The 21,026-nt window shown below is 44.0% G+C and overlaps 2 protein-coding genes across 6 annotated transcripts in view; both read left to right on the top strand.

The window, feature by feature from the left end:
- TENT2 (terminal nucleotidyltransferase 2) overlaps positions 1 to 3,008 on the top strand; it is a 34,840-nt gene extending 31,832 nt beyond the window's left edge. For both annotated transcript variants that reach the window (XM_083576197.1, XM_083576198.1), the window contains one exon: positions 1,175 to 3,008. In XM_083576197.1, the coding sequence (XP_083432323.1) occupies positions 1,175 to 1,249 (75 nt within the window). In that variant the 3' untranslated portion in view covers positions 1,250 to 3,008. The remainder of the gene's footprint in view (positions 1 to 1,174) is intronic.
- Positions 3,009 to 3,990: 982 nt separating this feature from the next.
- Positions 3,991 to 21,026, top strand: part of CMYA5 (cardiomyopathy associated 5) — a 49,518-nt gene continuing 32,482 nt past the window's right edge. Inside the window, exons 1-3 of one of the 4 annotated variants that reach the window (XM_083575972.1) lie at positions 4,016 to 4,598; positions 12,354 to 15,259; positions 15,290 to 20,121. In XM_083575972.1, the coding sequence (XP_083432098.1) occupies positions 4,513 to 4,598; positions 12,354 to 15,259; positions 15,290 to 20,121 (7,824 nt within the window). In that variant the 5' untranslated portion in view covers positions 4,016 to 4,512. Of the gene's footprint in view, positions 4,599 to 12,353; positions 20,122 to 21,026 lie in introns of all 4 variants that reach the window. The other 3 variants (XM_083575970.1, XR_014539617.1, XM_083575971.1) reach the window with 3 other exon arrangements.

The following is a 21,026-nucleotide window of genomic DNA, read 5'->3' as shown; positions in this document are numbered from 1 at the left end:
CTATCTTCAGTGTGTTTCATACTTGGAAGCTAGTTTGACTTCTAAAATGAAGTATCTGGGAACTTATACAGTGGTACCTCTGGTTACGTACTTAATTCGTTCCGGAGGTCTGTTCTTAACCTGAAACTGTTCTTAACCTGAAGCACCACTTTAGCTAATGGGGCCTCCCGCTGCTGCTGCTGCTGCTGCTGCGCCGCCAGAGCACAATTTCTGTTCTCATCCTGAAGCTAAGTTCTTAACCTGAGGTACTATTTCTGGGTTAGCGGTGTCTGTAACCTGAAGCGTATGTAACCCGAGGTACCACTGTATAGCTAGTATATACATGTGATACTGTATAGCTGTATAGCTATAATACATGTAAATCATATTTTGAAACTGCTTGCAGGAGCAGGAAGCGGGCTTTGGCCAATGGAGGTGGGAGGGTCAGCCAGCCCATCAGTCATTCAACATGACAACTTCTGGTGATTTGGGTCATGTGAAATAATAATAATAATAATACTTTATTATTTATATACTGTCCATCTGGTGGGCTTGCCCCAGCCACTCTGGGTGGCTTCTAGCAAATTAATCATCAAACAGTAAAACATCACACATTAAAAACTTTCCTATACAGGGCTGCCTTCAGGTGTCTTCTAAAAGTCATAGTTGTTTATTTCCTTGACATCTGATGGGAGGACGTTCCACAGAGCGGGCGCCACTACCGAGAAGGCCCTCTGCCTGGTTCCCTGCAACCTCGCTTCTCAGAATGAGGGGACAGCCAGAAGGCCCTCAAAGCTGGATTTCAGTGTCCGGGCAGAACGAGCAGTTCCATTTGCAAACTTTTGCAGCACAGCCAATCGCACCAGGGCTTGTTGTCACCAGTAGTCAGTTGATCAGCACTGACAGCAAGTCTTGCTTGCCATGAAACAGTCGGAGTGCCCACTAAGACAGGTGTGTCTCTACCTGTCCCACACTTGATGTCCATATGCTTGTCCGGTGTGGGGCAGGTGGATGTGGTTTGAGGAAATGACCCTGCAACGATTCGCTTTTCAAGAGAGTCGAAAATTCTTATGGCACACTCAACCCCTTGCACACTATGCACTGTACTTACTTTGATTGTGAATCTTCCTAATTTTGTTGTCTTTCTTTAATATGTTCCAGTATGTTCATTCTTGCATTTTGTTCTGTTTCACAGTCATGGCAGAGATTGAGAGACAGGAGGGACTTGAACTGTGTACTACCTTTAAGAGCAACTCTACAGAAAAGATAATTGGCTTCCTTCTCCTTAAGTGGACCATTCTCAAATACACAAAAGACATTACTGAAACCCCGGGATGCATTTCCCCCCCTCCCTTCCCACTGATCTTATTTTTAAAGAGGAGATTTTTCTTTCAAAATTTTGTTAAGGAAACTTTTGTAAGAATTAAATACAACCTTCATGAAATGATTAACAATTTGAAGACTGGCTTTCTGAAACATTGAATCAGTGACCAATAAAGAGACTGCTGTAATACTAATTTTGCAAATCTGTTGGGAGTTTGATTTATTGTTAACTTACATTGTAGTGGTTTGACTCAGCCACATGGAATATTGAAATGTAAAGATGAAATGTATGACAGTCAGGCCGTGACTTTAAAGTATAGCATACTGTGCACATTTCCTTATGAGAGAGAGTAGCTCCTGCTTTACAGCTGCAAAATGCAATATGCACTTTGGCTCTCCTTGGCTCTTTTCAGCTTTTAATAATCTTGTAATAAGAAACAGCAACTTTTAAAGAAAAATAACAACTACACCCTAAATGATGCTGCTGATCTGGCTTAATTCTCAATGAGCTCGCAAATGTATTTGGATCGTGCTACTTTAGATTGCGTAGGACTGAATACTCCTCCATAGAACAGAATTCCCTTCCACATTGAAAACCAGCTACTGGGTGGAAGGAGGCCAGGTTAAACCCTTTCCTGACTTGCAGCTTCCTGTGTGGAAGGAATTTAGTTAAATGGGAGAGCCTATTCAAGTTGTGAGCCCCCCACCTGCAGTCTGAAGTGGCACAACTCATGCAGCAGGTTTGCCACCTCAGCGAGAATTTCTGGGGGTTGTATTCTTTACTGGAATTTTAAAGCAGCAGGATAACTTCAAGGCAGTTGAATCATCTGTGAGGCGTGCATAATGTGTGACATGCTGAGCTGAATGCAACCTGCCATCCATGTATGTGGCAGCCCCTCGGGTTTGAAAAGCATTTTGTGTGTTTCCGGCCACCCTGGGGCTGCAAAAAATCAGGATGTTGTCAGACAGTTTGCCTGCCATTAGGAATGGCCAGTGGGCTCTGTGTTCCTACTTGATGTGCAGGCACTGCAGGTAACATTTTTTTTATGGCACACTGCTCTATGTTGCTTGATGCTCACTGCAGACTGAGGGTGGCGTTGAACATTACAGTGAAGCAGAGGGAAAGGAAACGCAAGGGAGAATTGTACTTCCTCTTAACTGCACTTCCATTGTGATATATGGATCCTACAAAGATGGTACCGTGGCTTGTACAACCCCCTCCCCAGTTTCCTGCGCCACAAGAGCAGTGTAAGGAAGCATACTTTCTTTCCACTTCCTCATACACTCATCCCACTGCTCTGTTGTAAATTGTGGAGCCGCCATGAGTTGAGCCTCTCCTACCGTTTTCTTTCCATATATATAAAGTAGTGACAACTGCGAAAAATAGCTGCTACGATAAGCCAAGTTGTTGTTTTAATTTGTTTCTATTTTTGTGTAAATATTTGTATGTTGGTCAGCTGCTATATAAATCAGGATTTAAGAAAACTTAAATTTTAACTTTTCCCCCAAGAAGTATGAGACTTATTTTAGATCTGCTGTTGCACAATTTGTGCCTCTTATATTTATTGCAGACCAATTCATATGTTAACAAATGTTTACTTTTCACTGATGTTGAACTTCCTTTCCCCTCTAAGTTTAATATTTTTATTGTGTCAAGTGGAATAAAGTTTCTGTATTGAAAATAAAGCTATCTTTTGTATATTTCACCTTTTTTCCTTTCAATCCGCTTCTCGGCTCTTATTGTGTAGCCTGGTAGTATTGTGAAGAGTGCTTTATGAATCTCAGTGATGTTAAGAAATTTGGATTTAAACTTTTTAGCCTTGCATATGACTTACAGGACTAGCCTTATTATGATGGGCTAGAAGTGTGTTCTGGGACACAGTTTACATGTTGTTGTTGCTGCTACTGCTACACACACTCACAAACACCAGTTTCTTGGTGGCTGGCCTCCATGTTGCATTGATAGTGGGTTGCATGTGCCAATGGTGTGAATCACTCAGATCACCTCTCTCTCTCTGCCTCAGTGGGAGCCCTGCTTGGGTACTCATCAGGAGGAGTTAGGTTGATAGACACAAGACAGAGCATTTTTAGCAATGATCCCAAAATAATGCCCTTTTTAAAATGTGCTGGAATGGGGTGGGGGGTGTTATTCAATTGCTTTTGTGCTTTTATATTGTGTTTTCTATACCTTTGGGTATGGAGCGGTATACAAATAAATAATAATAATAATAATAATAATAGAATGTCACTTTTTGTACATCACCCTGGGAGGAGCTGATTTTTTTTTAACAGCAGCTTATAAATCTATAGACTAACCAAAGTTGATAACAAGAAGAAACCATTTCAGTTCTGCTGCCATGTTGTAAGCTCATATTTTCCCAGCCCTGATGGGAGACTTAGGGATTGATTTTGGGACCTCCTGCATGCAAAGCCAAATGTTCTACTGCTAAGCAGAGGTCCTTCTGCCTCAGAACTGAGACGACTAAATGGGAAGGGTAAAGAGCGAATGAGCAAACATGGATGCTGATGGACCTCCTTCCGTTACTTGATTCCACAGCTGGACATATCATGAGAATCCTGTGCCCTTGTACTTTTGTGTGTTTATGAGAGCATGTGCTGCATATAGACGAGAGCACATGCGAAAAGTTCTTATGTAACGCAAAGTATAAATGGCAATTCATAGCTCACTGGGTGACCTTGAGCCGGTCACAGACTCTCAGCCTAACTTCCCTCACAAGCTTCTTGTGAGGATAGAACAGGAAGGGAGAGACCATCTTGAACTCCTCAGAGGGAAAACATGATGTGAATATGATAAGAAACAAATATGTCTTGATCCAGCAAGAGAGAATGTGATAGTAGCCTCCTGAACTGTCTGGATGCTGCAGGGGAAGACCTCTATCTGCATTCAGAGCCACAGGTGGTTAGGCCTGCCTGAGCTCTGGCCCGGGAAGCCATAGATAGATCAAGGCCACTAATTTGCAGGCCAGCCACCTATTTGCTGGCCCTGGAAACAAGGTGGTGTTAGGACCCAGTGGCCAGTCCAAGGTGGCAGCAGCGGTTTGATGTTTCAACTTTCCGTCGTTCTATTTAAAGACTTTCCTGAGTCAGGAGAGCTGAGCTGCTGTGGATGACAGTTTGCTTCGGGCAACCCTGGAGAGTATTGAGTAGAGGGGGATAAACACAGCTAGGGAAAGTGACCTGGGGGACAAAATGGAGACCGACTGCAACTACGAGTCTGACGGATCACCTGACGTCTCCATGGAAGATGAAGAGGAGGATGAATATGAGCCAAACAGGTACAGTACCTTTCAAAAATGAGACTCTGCAGCCTACTTACAGGCTGTCAAGAAGTTCTGGAAAACTGAAACGGGGAGATGTGCCTTTGTGCAAATGCCGTGTGGCATCAAAAAGGAGATGAAAGTTTTGAGGATGAGGGGGAGCTTTCTGATGATTCTGAATGCAGCTGGTTGTGATTCTGAAAGTGCCTGGCCTGTGTGCAAAAGGCATTTTCTATTTAAAGATCCTGCGTTGTGCCAGTTGGATCGGCATCTCCTCCTGCTCCTTCCGAGCTGGCTCGTCACTGCATATCAATCTCCATTACTCTCAGGGTGTGTGTGTGTAAGTGAAGCCGACGAGTCTTTTAATTTGTTCTTTTAAAAACGCCATAACCCACGGTGCAATGAGAGGTGGGGGAGAACTTTAATTCAAGAATCGATTGCTTGCGGGGTGTGTGTGTGTGTGGAAATGAGTGGTGGTTGTGACTCAGTTTGTCTTTGAAGGCTACAGGCCATTTGGTTTTCATGTACTTTCGGCATGGCTTGTTGCTTGGCCTGATAGCACAGGGCTCCTAAAAATGGGGCGATTTCAGCTCTGCACCCAATAGATGAATAGAAAGGGCATTCCAAAGGCAGTAGCAGATATATGTATATAGTTAAGGAAGATTCCTAGCCAGAAAAGTTTACCGTGATGGTTCTCAGTTCCTGGTTCAGGACTTTGTAGCACTAAGCCCATTTTGACTACAAAATAAAAACTCACACTGAAACCAGGGAGGTCTGAACTCTGGAGGTGAAGACTTGGTAGTATAGGGAGCCTTGTCTTGCTGCTTTGGCTCAAGATCTGCTGTCACTTGGTTATTGAATTGTCCTTTTCTCCTCTCTCTGGAGCCGTCCCCCATGGAGACAGAGCCCTTAGCCAGCATGCTGGCTGGGGGAGGGGCTAGTAGATCACTGCCTTACCTGTACAACTGGTTTGCCCTACCTAGATTTAATAATAAAAGAAGAAGAAGAAGACATCTTGCTTTTAAAAGAGGGAAACTTCTAGCGGCAAAAACTGGTTCCCCCAAAGTCGTCATGCGACAGATTGGTTTGTTTGTTTCCTAAAACAACAACAAACAACAACAAAACTTTATTAGCAAAGCCAACAGGCCACAGCTGTACAAGAGTTAAAAGTAGAAAATAGAGATAAAAGGAAGAAAAGAACAGGCAAAAGGTGGTCCGTCGGATGAACAAGTCTGTCACTCAGATGGTGGCCCTCAGTTTCGCAGCTCTCTCGATGTACCTCGCGACCTTCTCTGTTATCTGACTTTCCGTATCAGATAATAGAAAATACAGTGTAATGTCTGATGAACGGCCGGGGTTGGAGAGAATGAGTGGAGTAATAATCTCATTCCTTAGGTCTTTGTAGAGGGGGCAAGAAAGAAGGACGTGAGACACTGTTTCCGTGTTACCATCTCCACATGGGCAGAGTCGTTTTTCAAATGGAGTCTTTTGGTAACGACCTTCGAGTACAGCAGAGGGGAGAACATCCCATCTAGCCAATGTAAAGGCACGTCTGTATTTCGGGATGGTTAGTTTAGACAAGTATGAAGCTGGAGAGTCAAAATGAGAAGGGGGAAAGTAGGTATACCATGGGCACAGTTTCTTTAAGATGGTCAGGTTGTTTTGTCGTTCGATGTCTTTCAGGCGCTGGCCTATTAGACTCTTTGCTTTGATGAGGCCCATTGATAATAGGGACTGTGAGTGCAGACCGCATGTAAGGAGTTTTTGATGCACGGTTTTGAACCACTTGCTTTTGTGAGAGGTTTCCTAAAATTGATTGTGAAAACCCTCAAAGTGGTTTACAGAAAGACAAAACAATAAAATTGAGGAAAAATTCACAACCGTACTTTAAAACATGCAAAAGTTAAAATATCAAAGCAGATTAAAACCAACTCAACTTTCTATGCATCTGGGAATCTTTTTATCAGGCACCAACTGAAGGCGCCTGCTTGATCTCAATAGGCAGGGTGTTCTAAAGGGCAGGTGCTGCCACACTAAGCGATCAAGTTCTTACAAAGGCAGAACAGGTATTATGCGGCGCCAATTCGGCCCACCTGCCCTCCTAAATAACATAAGAGGAGTCTTGCTGGACCAGACCAAAGGCAAATCTTGTCCACCATTCTGTTTCCCATAACAGCTAACCAGATGCCTATAAGAATCCCACAATCATGGTCTGGGTGCCATAACTCTGTCCTCCTCACGCTCCTCAGTGATTGGTATTCAGAGACATATTGCTGCTACTGGAGGTAGCATATAAGCATGGTGAATAACTATTGATAACCTTATCCTCTAGTTTTGTCTAATCCCCTTTAAAAACTGTCCACACTGGAGGCCACTACTATGTTTTATGGTAGCAAATACCGTAGCTCATTTACGGCACTGTGTGAAGAATTTCCTGAGGCTGAATTTCCAGCTCAGCTTTGTTCTCCCGGAATTCCCCTGGGGCAAGGTAGATTTAATACTGGAGGTGCTTTCAGACGGACGTTTTATTGTGTGATGGATCCTCTTGTAGAAAGTCCCCACAGGATATCATGGGCATCAGAATGCCAGGCCATATTCCCCCAGCCATTAAATCTTCATTTACCCTTTTTGTAGGAAACCCATTAAGTTAAGGCTGGATACTTCTTTTGTTTTCTTTGATGGGGTCCCTATTTCTTCATGCTAGCCGTTTAAATGGCAACACTCCTTTGCGAGATGGTTCGCATTTTTAATTAAAGGATAAAAGCTGCATTTCATCTGGGCTGACGATAATTTGTTGACTCGCAAAGCATTTCTGGGTTGAACGGCGCTTACTCCCAGGTAGCTACACATACAATTGCAACCGCTTTGATACTTATACGCATGGTGCTTATATGTCCTGGTGCTCTCTGGTGTGTGTGTACATATCTCTAATAATGGATCAATGCAACTGCCTGCATTTGCAGACTTTCCTTAGCAGTGTGGTTATGGGAGCTGTCATGATCGGCTCCTGCACCTCAGCATGTACCACTACGCCACTGATTAATATAGCAAGGATAAATGGCTTTGCATTACTTACACATAGTTTAATTAGCCAAATGGATTCTCTGTGTGTGTTGCTTCTGAAGAAGAATGGGAATGTGATTAATGGAAATGACTAACGTGATTTGATAAATGTGTTGCCTGTCTCTGGGAACTCGCCCAAATGATCTCTTACGCTGCGCCCTGAAGTGAGGGTGGCTGTAGTGTTAGTGGTTTTTAAAAATGTAGCTGCAAATTCATCTTCAGCATGAGAGCAAGCTGGATTAGGGAAGTGGGAGCAGAAAAGTGAAGTTGTCTTGCCCTTTCTCTCTCAAGCACTCAAAGTGTACTTATGACCCAGTTGTGCCAGCTGCTGTGCTGAGGGCAGAACTACATTTTATGGGAGGCGGCTGCCAAGATCAGTGCTTCTAAAGCAATGATGTCAAAACACAAATAACATGGGGTTTTTAAATGCAGATTGCATAGTGGGGAAGAGAGGAGGAAATTACACAATATCCCCCACTAAAAGAGACCACAGGCACTCAAAACCATTGAAATAAAGAGCCCAAACCACTGAAGGTTTTTGCTTGGTGTCTAAAATAAGACAGAGATGGTGCCAGATTAAAAAAAAAAGTAAAGGTAAAGGACCCCTGGACAATTAAGTCCAGTCAAAGGTGACTATGGGGTGCGGTGCTCATCTTACTTTCGGGCCGAGGGAGCCGGCGTTTGTCCACAGACAACTTTCTGGGCCATGTGGCCAGCATGACTAAACCGCTTCTGATGCAACAGAACACAGTGATGTAAACCAGAGCGCACAGAAACGCCATTTACCTTCCTGCCTCAGTGTACCTATTTATCTACTTGCACTGGGATGCTTTCGAACTGCTAGGTTGGCAGGTAAGCCTCTCTGGGGACAGCATCCCACAAGCAGGGAGCTACCACAGAAAGGGTCCATTCTCTTGTGACCACACTGTGGGTCTCCAGTGAAGGGGCCACATGGAAAAGGGCCTTAGATGACAATTGCAGGGTCCAGTTTGGTTCACATGGGGAGAGGTGATCCTTGAGGTATTGAGGTCCTGAGCTGTCAAAAACAGCACTTTGAATTCAGCCTGGGCACCAAATTGGTAACCGGTGCAGTCATGCCAGAATTGGTGTTTATATGTTCAGGTTATCCTTCCCCAGTCAACAATCTGGGCACTGAATTCTGCACCAGTTGTAGCTTTCAAACCATCTTCAATGGCCGCCCCACATGCAACATATTGCAGTAATCCAACCAGAGGTTACCAGATCATAGACAGCTGGGACATCAGTCAAAGCTGATAGAGAAGACACTCAGTGTCACCAAGGCTATTTGAGTCTCAAGCTGCAGGAATGGACCTAGAAGTACCACCAAGCTAGGTGCCCCCTCCTCCAGAAGGGTTACACCCCCATTCAGAGCAGGCCCACATCCCAATAGAATCCACATGAGACTTTGGCTCTCACATAGTGCTACCAAGCTGTAGCAAAAAGCACCCAGAAAGTCAAGGTCAAGCCAAGGTTAGGTGCAAGAGATCATATCCAGGGTGAAATGTAATCTGGGTGCAACTAAGGAGATGTGCTGGAAATTCACTCCCCAAGATGCAGAGATGGCTGCCAGCATGGGTGGCTTTAAAAAGGGATTCATGGAGGATAAGGCTACACATGGCTACTAACCACAACGGCTTTGCTCTGCTTTCACGGTATAATAATAATAATTTATTATTTATACCCCACTCATCTGGCTGGGTTTCCCTAGCCACTCTGGGAGGCTTCCAACAGAATATTAAAATACAATAGTCTATTAAACATTAAAAGCTTCCCTAAACAGGGCTGCCTTCAGATGTCTTCTAAAAGTCTGGTAGTTATTTTTCTCTTTGACATCTGGTGGGAGGGCGTTCCACAGGGCTGGTGCCACTACCGAGAAGGCCCTCGGCCTGGTTCCCTGTAACTTGGCTTCTCGCAGTGAGGGAACCGCCAGAAGGCCCTTGGCGCTGGACCTCAATGTCCGGGCAGAACGATGGGGGTGGAGATGCTCCTTCAGATATACTGGACCGAGGCTGTTTAGGGCTTTAAAGGTCAGCACCAACACTTTGAATTGTGCTCGGAAGGCAGGAGGACTGCAGTTGCTGAGAATCGGGGAGAGCACTGCTGCTTTCAGATCCTTCTTGCAAGCATCCCATAGGCATCTGACTGGTCACTGTGACAACAGGATGCTGGACTAGATGGGCCATTGGCCTGATCCATCAGGCTCTTCTTATGTTCTGATGCTAAGTGGATTTGGCACACTTGAACACAAATCCACTCCCCAAATAAATCTACCGTATTTTTTGCTCTATAAGACTCACTTTTTCCCTCCTAAAAAGTAAAGGGAAATGTGTGTGCGTCTTATGGAGCGAATGCAGGCTGCGCAGCTATCCCAGAAGCCAGAACAGCAAGAGGGATTGCTGCTTTCACTGCGCAGCGATCCCTCTTGCTGTTCTGGCTTCTGAGATTCAGAATATTTTTTTTTCTTGTTTTCCTCCTCCAAAAACTAGGTGCGTCTTGTGGTCTGGTGCGCCTTATAGAGCGAAAAATATGTAACTTTCTTGCACTAAAGAAAGAGAGAGGAAAATGCACTGGGAAACATGGGATAACAGTCGTGTGACATGATGTTATATAACCTCCCTGCCAGCAGATCATCATGAATTCTCAATAAACCTTGGATGCCGTATAACCTTCCCACAAACTTGGTGCAAACAAATCAGGGCGAATACTTAACAAACAAGTGACCCTAAAGTTCTCTGGTTTCCATATGTAGCTCAGTCACTGGCTTGGATGCAGTTCTGATTTTGAAGGAAATTGCTCAACTGAATTGGTGGGACTTGACTGTCTGCCAGAGCCAAAGCTGGCTGGCCTCATATCATCCTACGCTGGGAGGTTTGCTTCATTCAAAATAAAACACAGAAGACATGTCAGTGAGGCATGAGACACTGATCGATTGCAGCGGGTCTGGGCAATCTGTTCGGCAGTGAGCACTGCATTAAAAAGTGTGAAGATTTGCTGCTATTACTGTACCTGGTCAATATTTCTTCTAGTTAAAAGCAAGAACTCTTATCCTAGTACATATTGAAGGGATAGGAGAGAGGCAGTGGACGAGGAGCCAGGAGACTTCTGTGTATAATGCAGCAGAAATACTGTTCCTGTCAACATATTTGTTTATGAATCCTCTCTCACCTTTCTTTCTCCCCTGTTTAATTTTAAGAGTCTAAAACAGATCTAAAACAATGGTTTGTCTCTATTCAAGCAACAAGAGCCTGGTTTCTAGTTGGGTTAATATTTTCCCATAGCTTTCATGTTTTAACTGAAACACCTTAGATTAATGTAGATAGGTATCCAACTCTGAAAGGCACGTATTCTGTATCTTACAGGGTGGCTATGTGCCCTACTTTACAGAGGACACTTCTCTCTTTGAAGGAGTCCTCTGTCTGAAGGGCTGTCCAGTTTAAAGAGGAGGAACCACAAAAGTGAAGAGCTGGGACTTTGAAGTTGCCCATTAACCTTTAGTGCATAAATATGCTGGTCCCAGGGGCAGGTAACCGTGGGGCGAGGTCCAGGACCTGAGTCGAGGGACGGCAGACAGTCCTCCACGGGCGAAGCGGGGTTCAAAGCGAGGAGCCGGGCAAGGACAGGAATACTGGAGGAACAGGACTGGATGCTGGCCGAAACAGCTCTTTAACGACGTTGCTCCCGCAACCTGGGACCGGGCTGACTGGCCTTTATCTTCTCTGAGGCCAGGGGCGGTCCCGGCCCCCAGGAGACCCGCCTCTCCTGGCCTTAAGGCAAGCACTCCTCCAGGGAGAAACCAGTTCCCTTCGCCTCTCTGCCCTGAGCCTCTGCAGTTCAGGAGAGGCTGAAGGGTTACTGGACCCTGTAGGCACTGAGTCCTCAACCACCTCCGGAGCCAGAGTGGATTCACCTGGTGCCTGCTCCTGAGGATCCGGCACAGGTGCAGGCGCTTCAGAATCAAGACCCTGCCCCAGTTCAGCCGGCCCTGGAGGCGGGGACTCCTGTGCAGGCTGGGATTCCTCCAGTTCAGCCTCTGAATCGGATTCCCAGGCTATCACAATAAATATCAGAATGAGTAGGCACATAGACACTATGGTGAGATGTACTATATTTCTATTGAAAAATACATTTTTGCACCCTTCTGAGTGGCGTGTCTTGACAAATGAGGTGCACCAGCCTCTGTCACTATATGGCTTCAGGCAGCATCTGTTCCAAGGGGCCTGCTGGATCAGGCCAATGGCCCATCTAGTCCAGCATCCTCTTCTTACAAGGGCCACCTGAATGTCTGTGGGAAACCCTGATGGAGAGCTGATTGTCTGGTACTTGGCTTTGCTGGAATTGTTGTGATTTTGTGGTTTTTATTTTTTATTATGGGGGTTTAATTAGAGGATTTTAAAAAATACATTGTTGTTGCATTATAACTTGTTAGCTGCCTTGCATTCCTTAGAAAGTAGGCAGGGTGCAGGTTTTTTATTCTTGAATAAATGAAAATTCTTTTTCATGAGATCACACTTACAGTCAATGCTATAATGTGCTGTAATAGAAAATAATAAAAAACACTTGTAATTGATATATTTTAATCTTCTGTGATTCTGTTTTAAATAAAATAATAATAATAATAATAATAATAATAATAATAATAATAATAATAATAATATAATGTTATAGTTTCTTAAAATCTGTTTTTTTTAGCAGTTTAAAAAGCCTTAACCAGAATGAAGAGGTAAAATCGGATGCCATGGATGCCATTCATAGTGAAGATAGTGCACAGACGTGGGAGACAAGTTCAAGTAGATGTTCCACATCCCAAGCCTCAGAAACTAGTGCTACGTCTGGTGTTTATAGTATGGAAAACTCCTACATGGAAGGTCCTCCAGGGAAATCTATATCTTTGATGGATGAAGGAAAGATGGTACAGAAAAGAACAAGGAACTCACCATATCAGGTGCCCCTGTCACCAAATGAGAAAATGGGCCCAGACAATGAAAAACGTGGCTTTTCTGGAAGGCCAACAGAAGCAAAAGCATTGGAAAGAGAATTAGATCCTGCTGATCCGCAGTCATGGACCCTTCAAGTGCAATCTTCAAAGATAAAAAACTATTTGGTACAAATTACACAGGAAGCGGTGGATCCATTGCCAGAAGAAAAAGAAAATGTTTTCATGAAGAAGGCAGAGCTGCCCCTCGAAGGAACGGTAAGAGCTAAGATTCAGCTGCTCACTGCAGCATTGGAAGAAAGAAATAAAAAGATTTTCCGGCGGGTGAACAATATAGATTTGCCTCCGCCTACAGTTGTTGTAATCAGGAAGCCAAGAGAACCACCCAAAAAATTCACAAGGCAAGCCATGTTCCAGGCATCTTTAAAGCATCTTGAACAACAAGCCACCATTAAGAATAACCAGAAGGAAATCCTGCATCTCAAGCGTATGCAGGCAATGCTTGCAAAGACTGCTCCCCGTAGCAGAGATGAGGAGCGAGCGCGGCGGTCTTTTCTGCCTGAACCTCCGGAAAAGGCTTCCAAAATGGTACCACCAACTTCACTGCTCTATACTGACAAAGCAAAGAAGCTGGACACTGAATCACATTCCCCTGCCACGCAAATGACAGCCCCAGAACAGGCAAGGTTTGCTTCACCAGATCGTCATGACAGAATGGAGAAAAGGGGAAAGCAATCTCAGCTTTCTAATACAGCAAATACTGTGTCAGAAAAGTTGCCCAGCCTCCTTGTTGAAACAGAGGAGGAGGAGGAGGAGGCGGAGGAACTACAGCCTCTTCCACTTGTTTCTACCAAACCCCTTTCCCAGCCTGCTAATGAAGCAGAGAATCAGGATGACTCAACTTTCTCTAAGCTATCAGAATCTGCAGCTCAGGATGTGCAGTTCCCAAATAATATTGCTGCTGAGCAGGATGAGTCCCAAGATTCTCTTTTTACTGAAATCAGAAACCCAGATATTGGCTTCACAATCCCTTCACAATTTGAAATCAAAGATTCAGGCTTGTTGCATTCTGCTGAAGAGGCAGGGAAGCAAGACATCCCTATTTGCTCACCTGAACCCGCAGAGCCTGTGCCTGAGCAGGCAAAATCACCTCCTCCAGTTAGTGAAAGTGAAAAGCAAGAAGAGAAACAGCTGGAGGCGGAATATTCAAAGAAAGAAGAGGCGCAGGAGCAATCAACCACACTTTTGCAAGCAGAGCCGGCACATTTGATGTATTCGTTGAAAGAATGGGAAGTTGGGGAAGCTGAAACTGCACCCAATTTATCTTCTGTGGCTAGCAGAATAGAAACACAGGAATCTCAGAGTGATTCCTGTGAAGTTGCAGAGGAACATATTGGACTTTCACAGCCCACACGCTTCATGGGTGAAGCAGAGAAAAGAGAAAAAGAGCACCTGGAACCAGATTTGGCAAAGGAAGCTGTTGAGACACAGGTATCTGTGACAGCATTGCTACAGCCAGAACAGTCAGATGCACTGCACTCAATAAGTGAAATTAAAAATCAGACAGCACAGCCAGGATCTCAGTGGCTGGAGTCTTCACTCCCTATTCCTGAAGCACAGAGAGAGGAAATCCAGCAACACTCTCTAGCATGTGCACAGTCAGAAAGCGAACATCCAGTCATCTCTGAACCTATAAAGGCAACACAGGGATTTGAACTCTTGGAGCCACTGCATCTCAAAGGTAACGAAGTCAGTGCAAACTCTACTGCTGAAGCACTCGACTCTTCAGAGCAACTGTCATCTGTTTCATCTGCTGAGAAGGTAGAAATGTTGGAGACTCAGCAGCCTTCACTAGAAACTGTAACACTGTTTTCAGAACAGCGATGCTCTGCTTTACCCTACCCAGCAGAGAAAATGGATAAAAAAGACAGCCTGCCTTGTTCTCCCGAGACAGCTGCTGAAACCGCAGAAGTATCACTTCCCACTGCCACCTTCCAAACGGCTGGAGTAACAAAAGTAGAAGTCCATCCCTTGTCTCCCACAGAAGTTCCATCAGAAGAATCAGTGTCTATTTCAAGAGAGCCGGATGTTGCCATAGATAGGGAAACAACTCAGCTGCTTTCGCCTTTATCTGTAGAACCTCCAAGTAAAGCATCTGTTCCACCCCAAGAAGCAGCAAAAGAAGAAAACCAGCAATGCCCACCTTCAGATTCAAAGCTGAGTTCTGAGGACCAGGATGAGGAAGGCCAGGAAGATGGTTGGTTTCCTTTATTTGCAACCACACAGTTTGAACCAGAACATTCGGCTGAATGTGAATCAACAATGCAGAGCATTAAACAGGATTCCTCTGCATCATTTCCATTAGAAGAAGCAACTGCATTGCGTTCTGTTGATGATGCAGATAAGAAAGAGAGGCATCCTGACAAATCCATCACTGAGCCTTCACTGCATCCTGTATTCATGCCAGGAAAACAAGGGAGGATGGAGTCAGAGATTGAGCAAACGACTCATCAGTTATCATGTACAGTTCTTCCAATGGAATCAGTCAGTAAACTGCAGTCAGAGGAGGAAATGGAGGTCAATGAGATCCAGCCTCATTTATCTGCAACTGGACAAGATTTATCCCAGTCGGTTTATTTGACAGAACCACAGGAAGACCAGTGTGTTTCAGCAGCAGCAGCAGCAGCAGCAGCAGCAGCAGCAGCAGCAGCCGCAGCCCTTGAATCTGGTTCTTTAAGTATACCATACACTGAGGTTGAATCAGAGAAATGCGACACTACAGAACCAGGATTGAAAGAGGTGACATATCAGGCTATTCAGGCTGTCACTGCAGAAATGAAACAAGGCTATCTGAAAGTGTCACATAAAGTGTCTGAATCAGAAAAACATTTAGAGGCACCTTTCCCAGCTCAGAACACAGAGGAAGGAAACCTTCAGTCACACAAGTTTGTGTCTCCAGAATCAGAAGATGAACACCTCATCTCATCAGAAAGAGAAGAATCTGAATTTTATCCACTCTTAACGCCAACACCTGAATTGGGATATCCTACTGCTGGTCCAGAAACACAGGAGAGCCAAAGCTATTTATCTGATGCATTAAATGAGGCATTAAATGCATTAAGTGAGCAGCCAAGCTACTCTTCCCCAGTTCTTGAGGATAAAGCCAAGATAGAAGAAAACCAAACCCCCTTTCCTGAAACTCCAAAAATGGCGCCAGATGAGTCAGTGTCCTTTGCAGCCTTCCTCATTAGTGAAGCCAAGGGAGAGCCACTTGTGTCACCTGTGGACACAAAGATGACACCAAACGAATCAAATTCCATTCCAGAAGATTTTGTTTCTGAGGAAGTAAAGGAAATAGCCCCTCCTTCCTCACCTTTATCCTCAGAACAACTTTCTAAGGAAGTAATTTCATCATATGCTGCTGCTGTTGAAGAAGAAGAGAACCAAGATCAGTCTCATTCACGTCTGAGGGAAGAGTCAAAACATCTGGATGCTGGAGGAGCAGATGTGCAAGGCGGTCAGTCTCATTTGCTTGTTGGAGCACAACCTGAAGCAAGGAGCCAGGACATTGAGCTGCATTGCCCCAAAACAGCACAACCAGAGCTAGAAGATTTGACCTTGCTGAATTCTACTGAAGAGATCCAGAAGCAAGAAGCTCCCCTATATTCACCTTCCATTGTACCACCTGTACATGAAGAAATATTGCATCACAAGGGAGAAAGAGAAAACCAAGGAACGGTAATTTTGGGCACTGAAGAGACAAAGGAGGAAGATGCTCCTCTAAAGTCACCTGTCCTATCACAGGAGTTGGAACACCTACCTTCACTGCAGTCAGTAAAAGAATCCCAGATGGAAAGGGCTCAGCCTTATTCTTCTGCAGCTGTTCAAGATTCATTGCAGCTTCCTGGTGAGACAGGATCACAGGAAGGTCAGGGCTACTTTTACAAAACTGCAGAAGTGGATTCTGGAGTTTCTAAGCTATCAGAGCTGACGGATGCAGTTATGGAGCAAGAAATCCAGGCACCAAGGACTGAAGCTGTCAGGTTAGAACGCAAACAGTCTGCTTTGTCAGTACAGCAAAATGAGAAAGTCCAGCATCCACCGGTAACTGCATCACTGGATCTGGAACATTTGGACTCATCTTATTCCACAGAAACACAATTCCCAGGAGAGCCACCACCAGATGCATCTCTTCTCACTAAGAAAGCAGAGGAGCAGGAAGTTCCTTCACAACCAGCACCAGTCTCACCAGCATCTGCATTGGATCAGTCCAGCTCTGCTTCACTGGATCTAATTGCAGAAGTTGAGGAACAAGAGACCAAGCGTCCTCCCGAAGTAGCTAACGTGATGCCAGAAGAACCCTTGTCTTTTGCAGCCTTTCTCTTTGCTAAGGCAAAGAAAATATATACTACTTTGACCTCAGAAAAAGAGAATCTAGACAGTCAGCCTCCTTTCAAGGAAGCTGATTTGTTAATAGAAAGATCAGAAAGCATTTCAACTAGCCCCCCTGAGACAAATGTAACTATTAACGAAGAAACTGAGCTTCCTACAACACATTTTGAAGTGGAACAGTTTGCTAGTAAACCTGAAGCAGATGTTACTTATCGAGATGAAAGGGAAAATATTTCTGAGACTCCTACGCTACCTAATTTAATTCCAAATGAACCTTCTGATGCTGTAATATCAGAGCCCATAAATGAAATTTTAGCACACAACTTGCATTCCTCAGTATCTTCTGCAGACTCACATACGACTGACAACAAGACAATACAAATTAGTGCGGGAGACTTTCCGAAAACGGAAGAAATCAAGTATTTGCCTAGTGCGGAGATAACTTTGAAAGAGCCTGAAAAGGAATTAAAAGATCACGAGAAACTGAGGGAGGAAGCCATACCTGCTGTTGAACTTGGTCAAGGAAAAGAGATTTCTGAAGGTAACAAGGTAGTGAATATTCATGCTGCTCCACTCAGTTCTTCAGCTGATAAAGAAGAAGAGAAGCATATGCCGGAGATATTAGAATACCTGGAAACAGCTGCAGTGCAGAAAAGAAAACCATTCCATGAAGCTGGAGATATGGCTGTTGACCAGGAATTTTCAAGGTGCAAAATAAGTGTAAAAACCTCAGAAGGCATAGAAGAGGACAATCATGAAAATAAGGAAAGCAAATCAAATGAACTTGTCAAGGAAAAGGGGGTCCAGGAAAGTGTAGAAAAGTGTAGAAGTGTAGAAAAGAAAAAGGAAGTTTCTATTGTTCAAGAAAGCAATGAAGATGGTGGTGTAAATGATAACGGTATAGATGACATTGAAAAGCATACTGTCGTTGATGAGACCTGCTTCATCCAGACAGGAAACGAACAGTCTTTTAAGGAAGTACAGAGGCAATTTGAAGTTACCGTAGAAAATTCTGCAACACTTCCAGCTGCAGGCACAAAAAATATTTTAGAGTTTTCTTCACTAGAAAGAGACTTGGATGAAGGCTTCAATAGAATGGCTGAGAAAGAAAACACAACAGCTAGTCATGAAGACCCTTCAAAAATATTAATCAAAGGTGAAATAATTGATGCTGTTAGGGAAAAGGGTGAAAACACAGAGGATAAGCTTAACTTAGTGGGTGAACCCCTATCTAACACACAAAAAGATGTGCTATCCCAGTCTCCATTAATTTCTTTGCCTGCCACTGCAGTCAATCCTGAGCTCGAGGTGCCACCTACTTTCGCATTTTTATATAAAGATCTCTATGAAGAAGCTGTGGAAAAACCTAAGGAAGATAGCCATAAATATCCACCAAATGAAGAGACTGAGAATACTGACGTATCCTTTCACACCAGAGGCCCTACTCAAGATGATGGTACTGGAATGCGCTTTGAAAGGGATGTTTATAAAGACGACACTCCAACTTTGGAAGAGTCCCAGAAGAAACAAGTTCTAAAAGATGAAGCTATTAATGAACAAGCTTTAACCCTACAAAGAGTTTCAAAATGTGCAGATGAACCAAGTGAGAAGAAGCCTCAGTCTCTTCACATTCTAACTGAAGCACATGCTGAAACGGAGGTCTCATCACCAAGGGGAATGGTGGAACGGCTGGATGACGCATTGGTAGATAGACCAGCTGAGATCATGAGCGACATAAAAGTTGGAAATGGTCAGCCCACAAATGAAATTCTTTTTGGAAGTGGGCTCTGTGGTTCAGGAGCAAGTAATGAGGAACTCAGTCAGAGAAGAGAAGATGAATCCTTGGGTTTTGAAAGGGATGTTTCTAAAGCTGATGGTCCAAATTTGGAAGAATCCCAGAAGGAACAGGTTCTAAAAGATGAGCCTACGACTGTAAAAGCCTTAAATCAAGCAAGAGTTTCAAAAGGTGAATATGAATTAGATGACAAGGAGCCGCAGCCTTACATTCTAGCTGAAACACATGCGGAAACAGAGGACTTGTCTCCAAAAGGAATTTTGGAGGGGTTGAATGATGCATTGATAGATAGGCCAGTTGAGATCATGGGTGACATAAAAGTTGAAACTTGCCAGCCCACACATGCCGTTCCTTTTGGAAGTGGGCTCTTTGGTTCAGGTGCAAGTAATGACGACAGCAGTCAAAGAAGTGCAGAAGAATCCTTGCCTGAAGAAACAGGCCAAGCATTACCAGAAGAAACGAGCGATGAGGAGTCTTGTCCAATACTTGATTATGCAGCAAGTGTATTTGAAAATGCAACATCTGTGCAAGATGAATCAGAGGAAGTTGCTTGTTTTGCAGTTGGCCAAAACCAGCAATCTGAAGTAACGGACGCTCATGTGGTTGTCCCAAAACCTGTTGAAGAAAGCACACAATCTCATGCAGCATTCCACCATGTTAGCCCTCCCTGGCAAAGTGAGGGGCAACCAGAAGACCAGTTAATAACACAGGATACACAACCTTTAGACCATAAACATACTCTCTGTAGGGACACTGAGGGACAAACATCTGAAAAAAGAGTTGGAGAAAATATTGTGGGTGATCTAACTGAGTCCAACAGAGAAGCAGCATACCAAACACCACCTGAAGCAATATCTGACAAGCCTTTTGGGGAACTGGACTACTCTCTGTTGTCACATGATTTTGATACCTATCCATTATATTCAATTAAAGAGGAAGAGTCCAGTGACATTGATGAAGATCTAGCTGAGCTCATGGACTATGAAATGGTTAGCCGAGATGATGTCTTTGAGGAAGAAACATCATCAGAAGTGGTTCATGAAGAGCTGCTGTTTGATGACAGAAAATCCTCAGACCGCATTAGTGATAGTTATGAATTTGTGAATGAAAGAGAGGCAAATACGTATGCTGAGGGAGAAGAATTTCAGTTGATGGGTCTCGACAAGCTACCAAGAAATGTTCCAGAAACTGAAGCCCTACAGAAAGAATCGGATCATGAACTGTTAGATAGTTATTGCCGCCAGTGTAAATGTCCCATCTCTGCTGAGGACAAGCTTTCTGGGGAGCATAAAGACCACACTGTGACAAACTTGGATACAGCTGTGACTGAATTAAAGGTAAGCAATTAACATTTTTGGAATTACAGCCTTGTGTTCTCATTGAAACTGATGCCTAACTGGGGATGCTTCACTGGACTATATAAGATACACTGCAGGATCAGACAAGCCAATAAAGGTTAGTGACCTAATGTAGGCAGAATATATTTGGTGACATCCAATGTTGGTCATAAACAGGCTAAGATTAAAGCCATTGATTTTCAATGGATCTACTTTGATTATGACCAACATTGGATATCACCCATCGTGTTTAATTTGTCTCACAGTTGTCTCTGAGGAAGAGCAATTCTGCTTGGAAACACACCAGGCGCAACAGCATTAATGAAAGTGTTTCCACAATTAAACTATATTCTTAGCCCCTTGTGTGGGAGTGGTTACCTCTTTCTTTCTGGCTGGAAATAATGCAAATACTAAAAAAAATCCCTTGTGCCAGGACCTCCACTCTGACCAAATTAGTAAAAATTAGCTGGGTGATCAAATGATGGCTTTCCTGCATTGCATCTGCTTTGGCCCTTAGTTTGGAATTTTAAAGTCCTATTTGCAGAACTGGTCCAAGACGTTTTCCTGCCTGAGCTGAAGGAAAAGATGGCACTTCCCTCCCCACCATTCTACATCCATAATCCAACCAGATGGGACATTGAGTCTTCCTTCAGCACTGGTGATTGGGCAGCATCCTCCACTGTACTTATGTACAGTGCAGGTTAGTGGGTGCAGGGGAAAGTGTGTGGGGCTGCTAACACCACTCCACTCCAGCACAAGTTGCCTAAGGTGTCTTTCTAATTCTGCCTAATAGTATGGTGGTTCTGCTTAGTTCTAAATAAGCACTTTGATTCCTTGTTGGTCCTCTTGAATCTAGGTAACTGGTTGGCTTTCTCTAATATACAGACTTCAATGTGATGCCTCCT

Source organism: Podarcis filfolensis, assembly GCF_964270895.1.
Source record: "Podarcis filfolensis genome assembly, chromosome: 11".
NCBI classification, from domain to species: Eukaryota; Metazoa; Chordata; class Lepidosauria; order Squamata; family Lacertidae; genus Podarcis; species Podarcis filfolensis.
The sequence above is the reverse complement of the archived record's forward strand: the minus strand, read 5'-3'. Positions and strand labels throughout refer to the sequence as shown.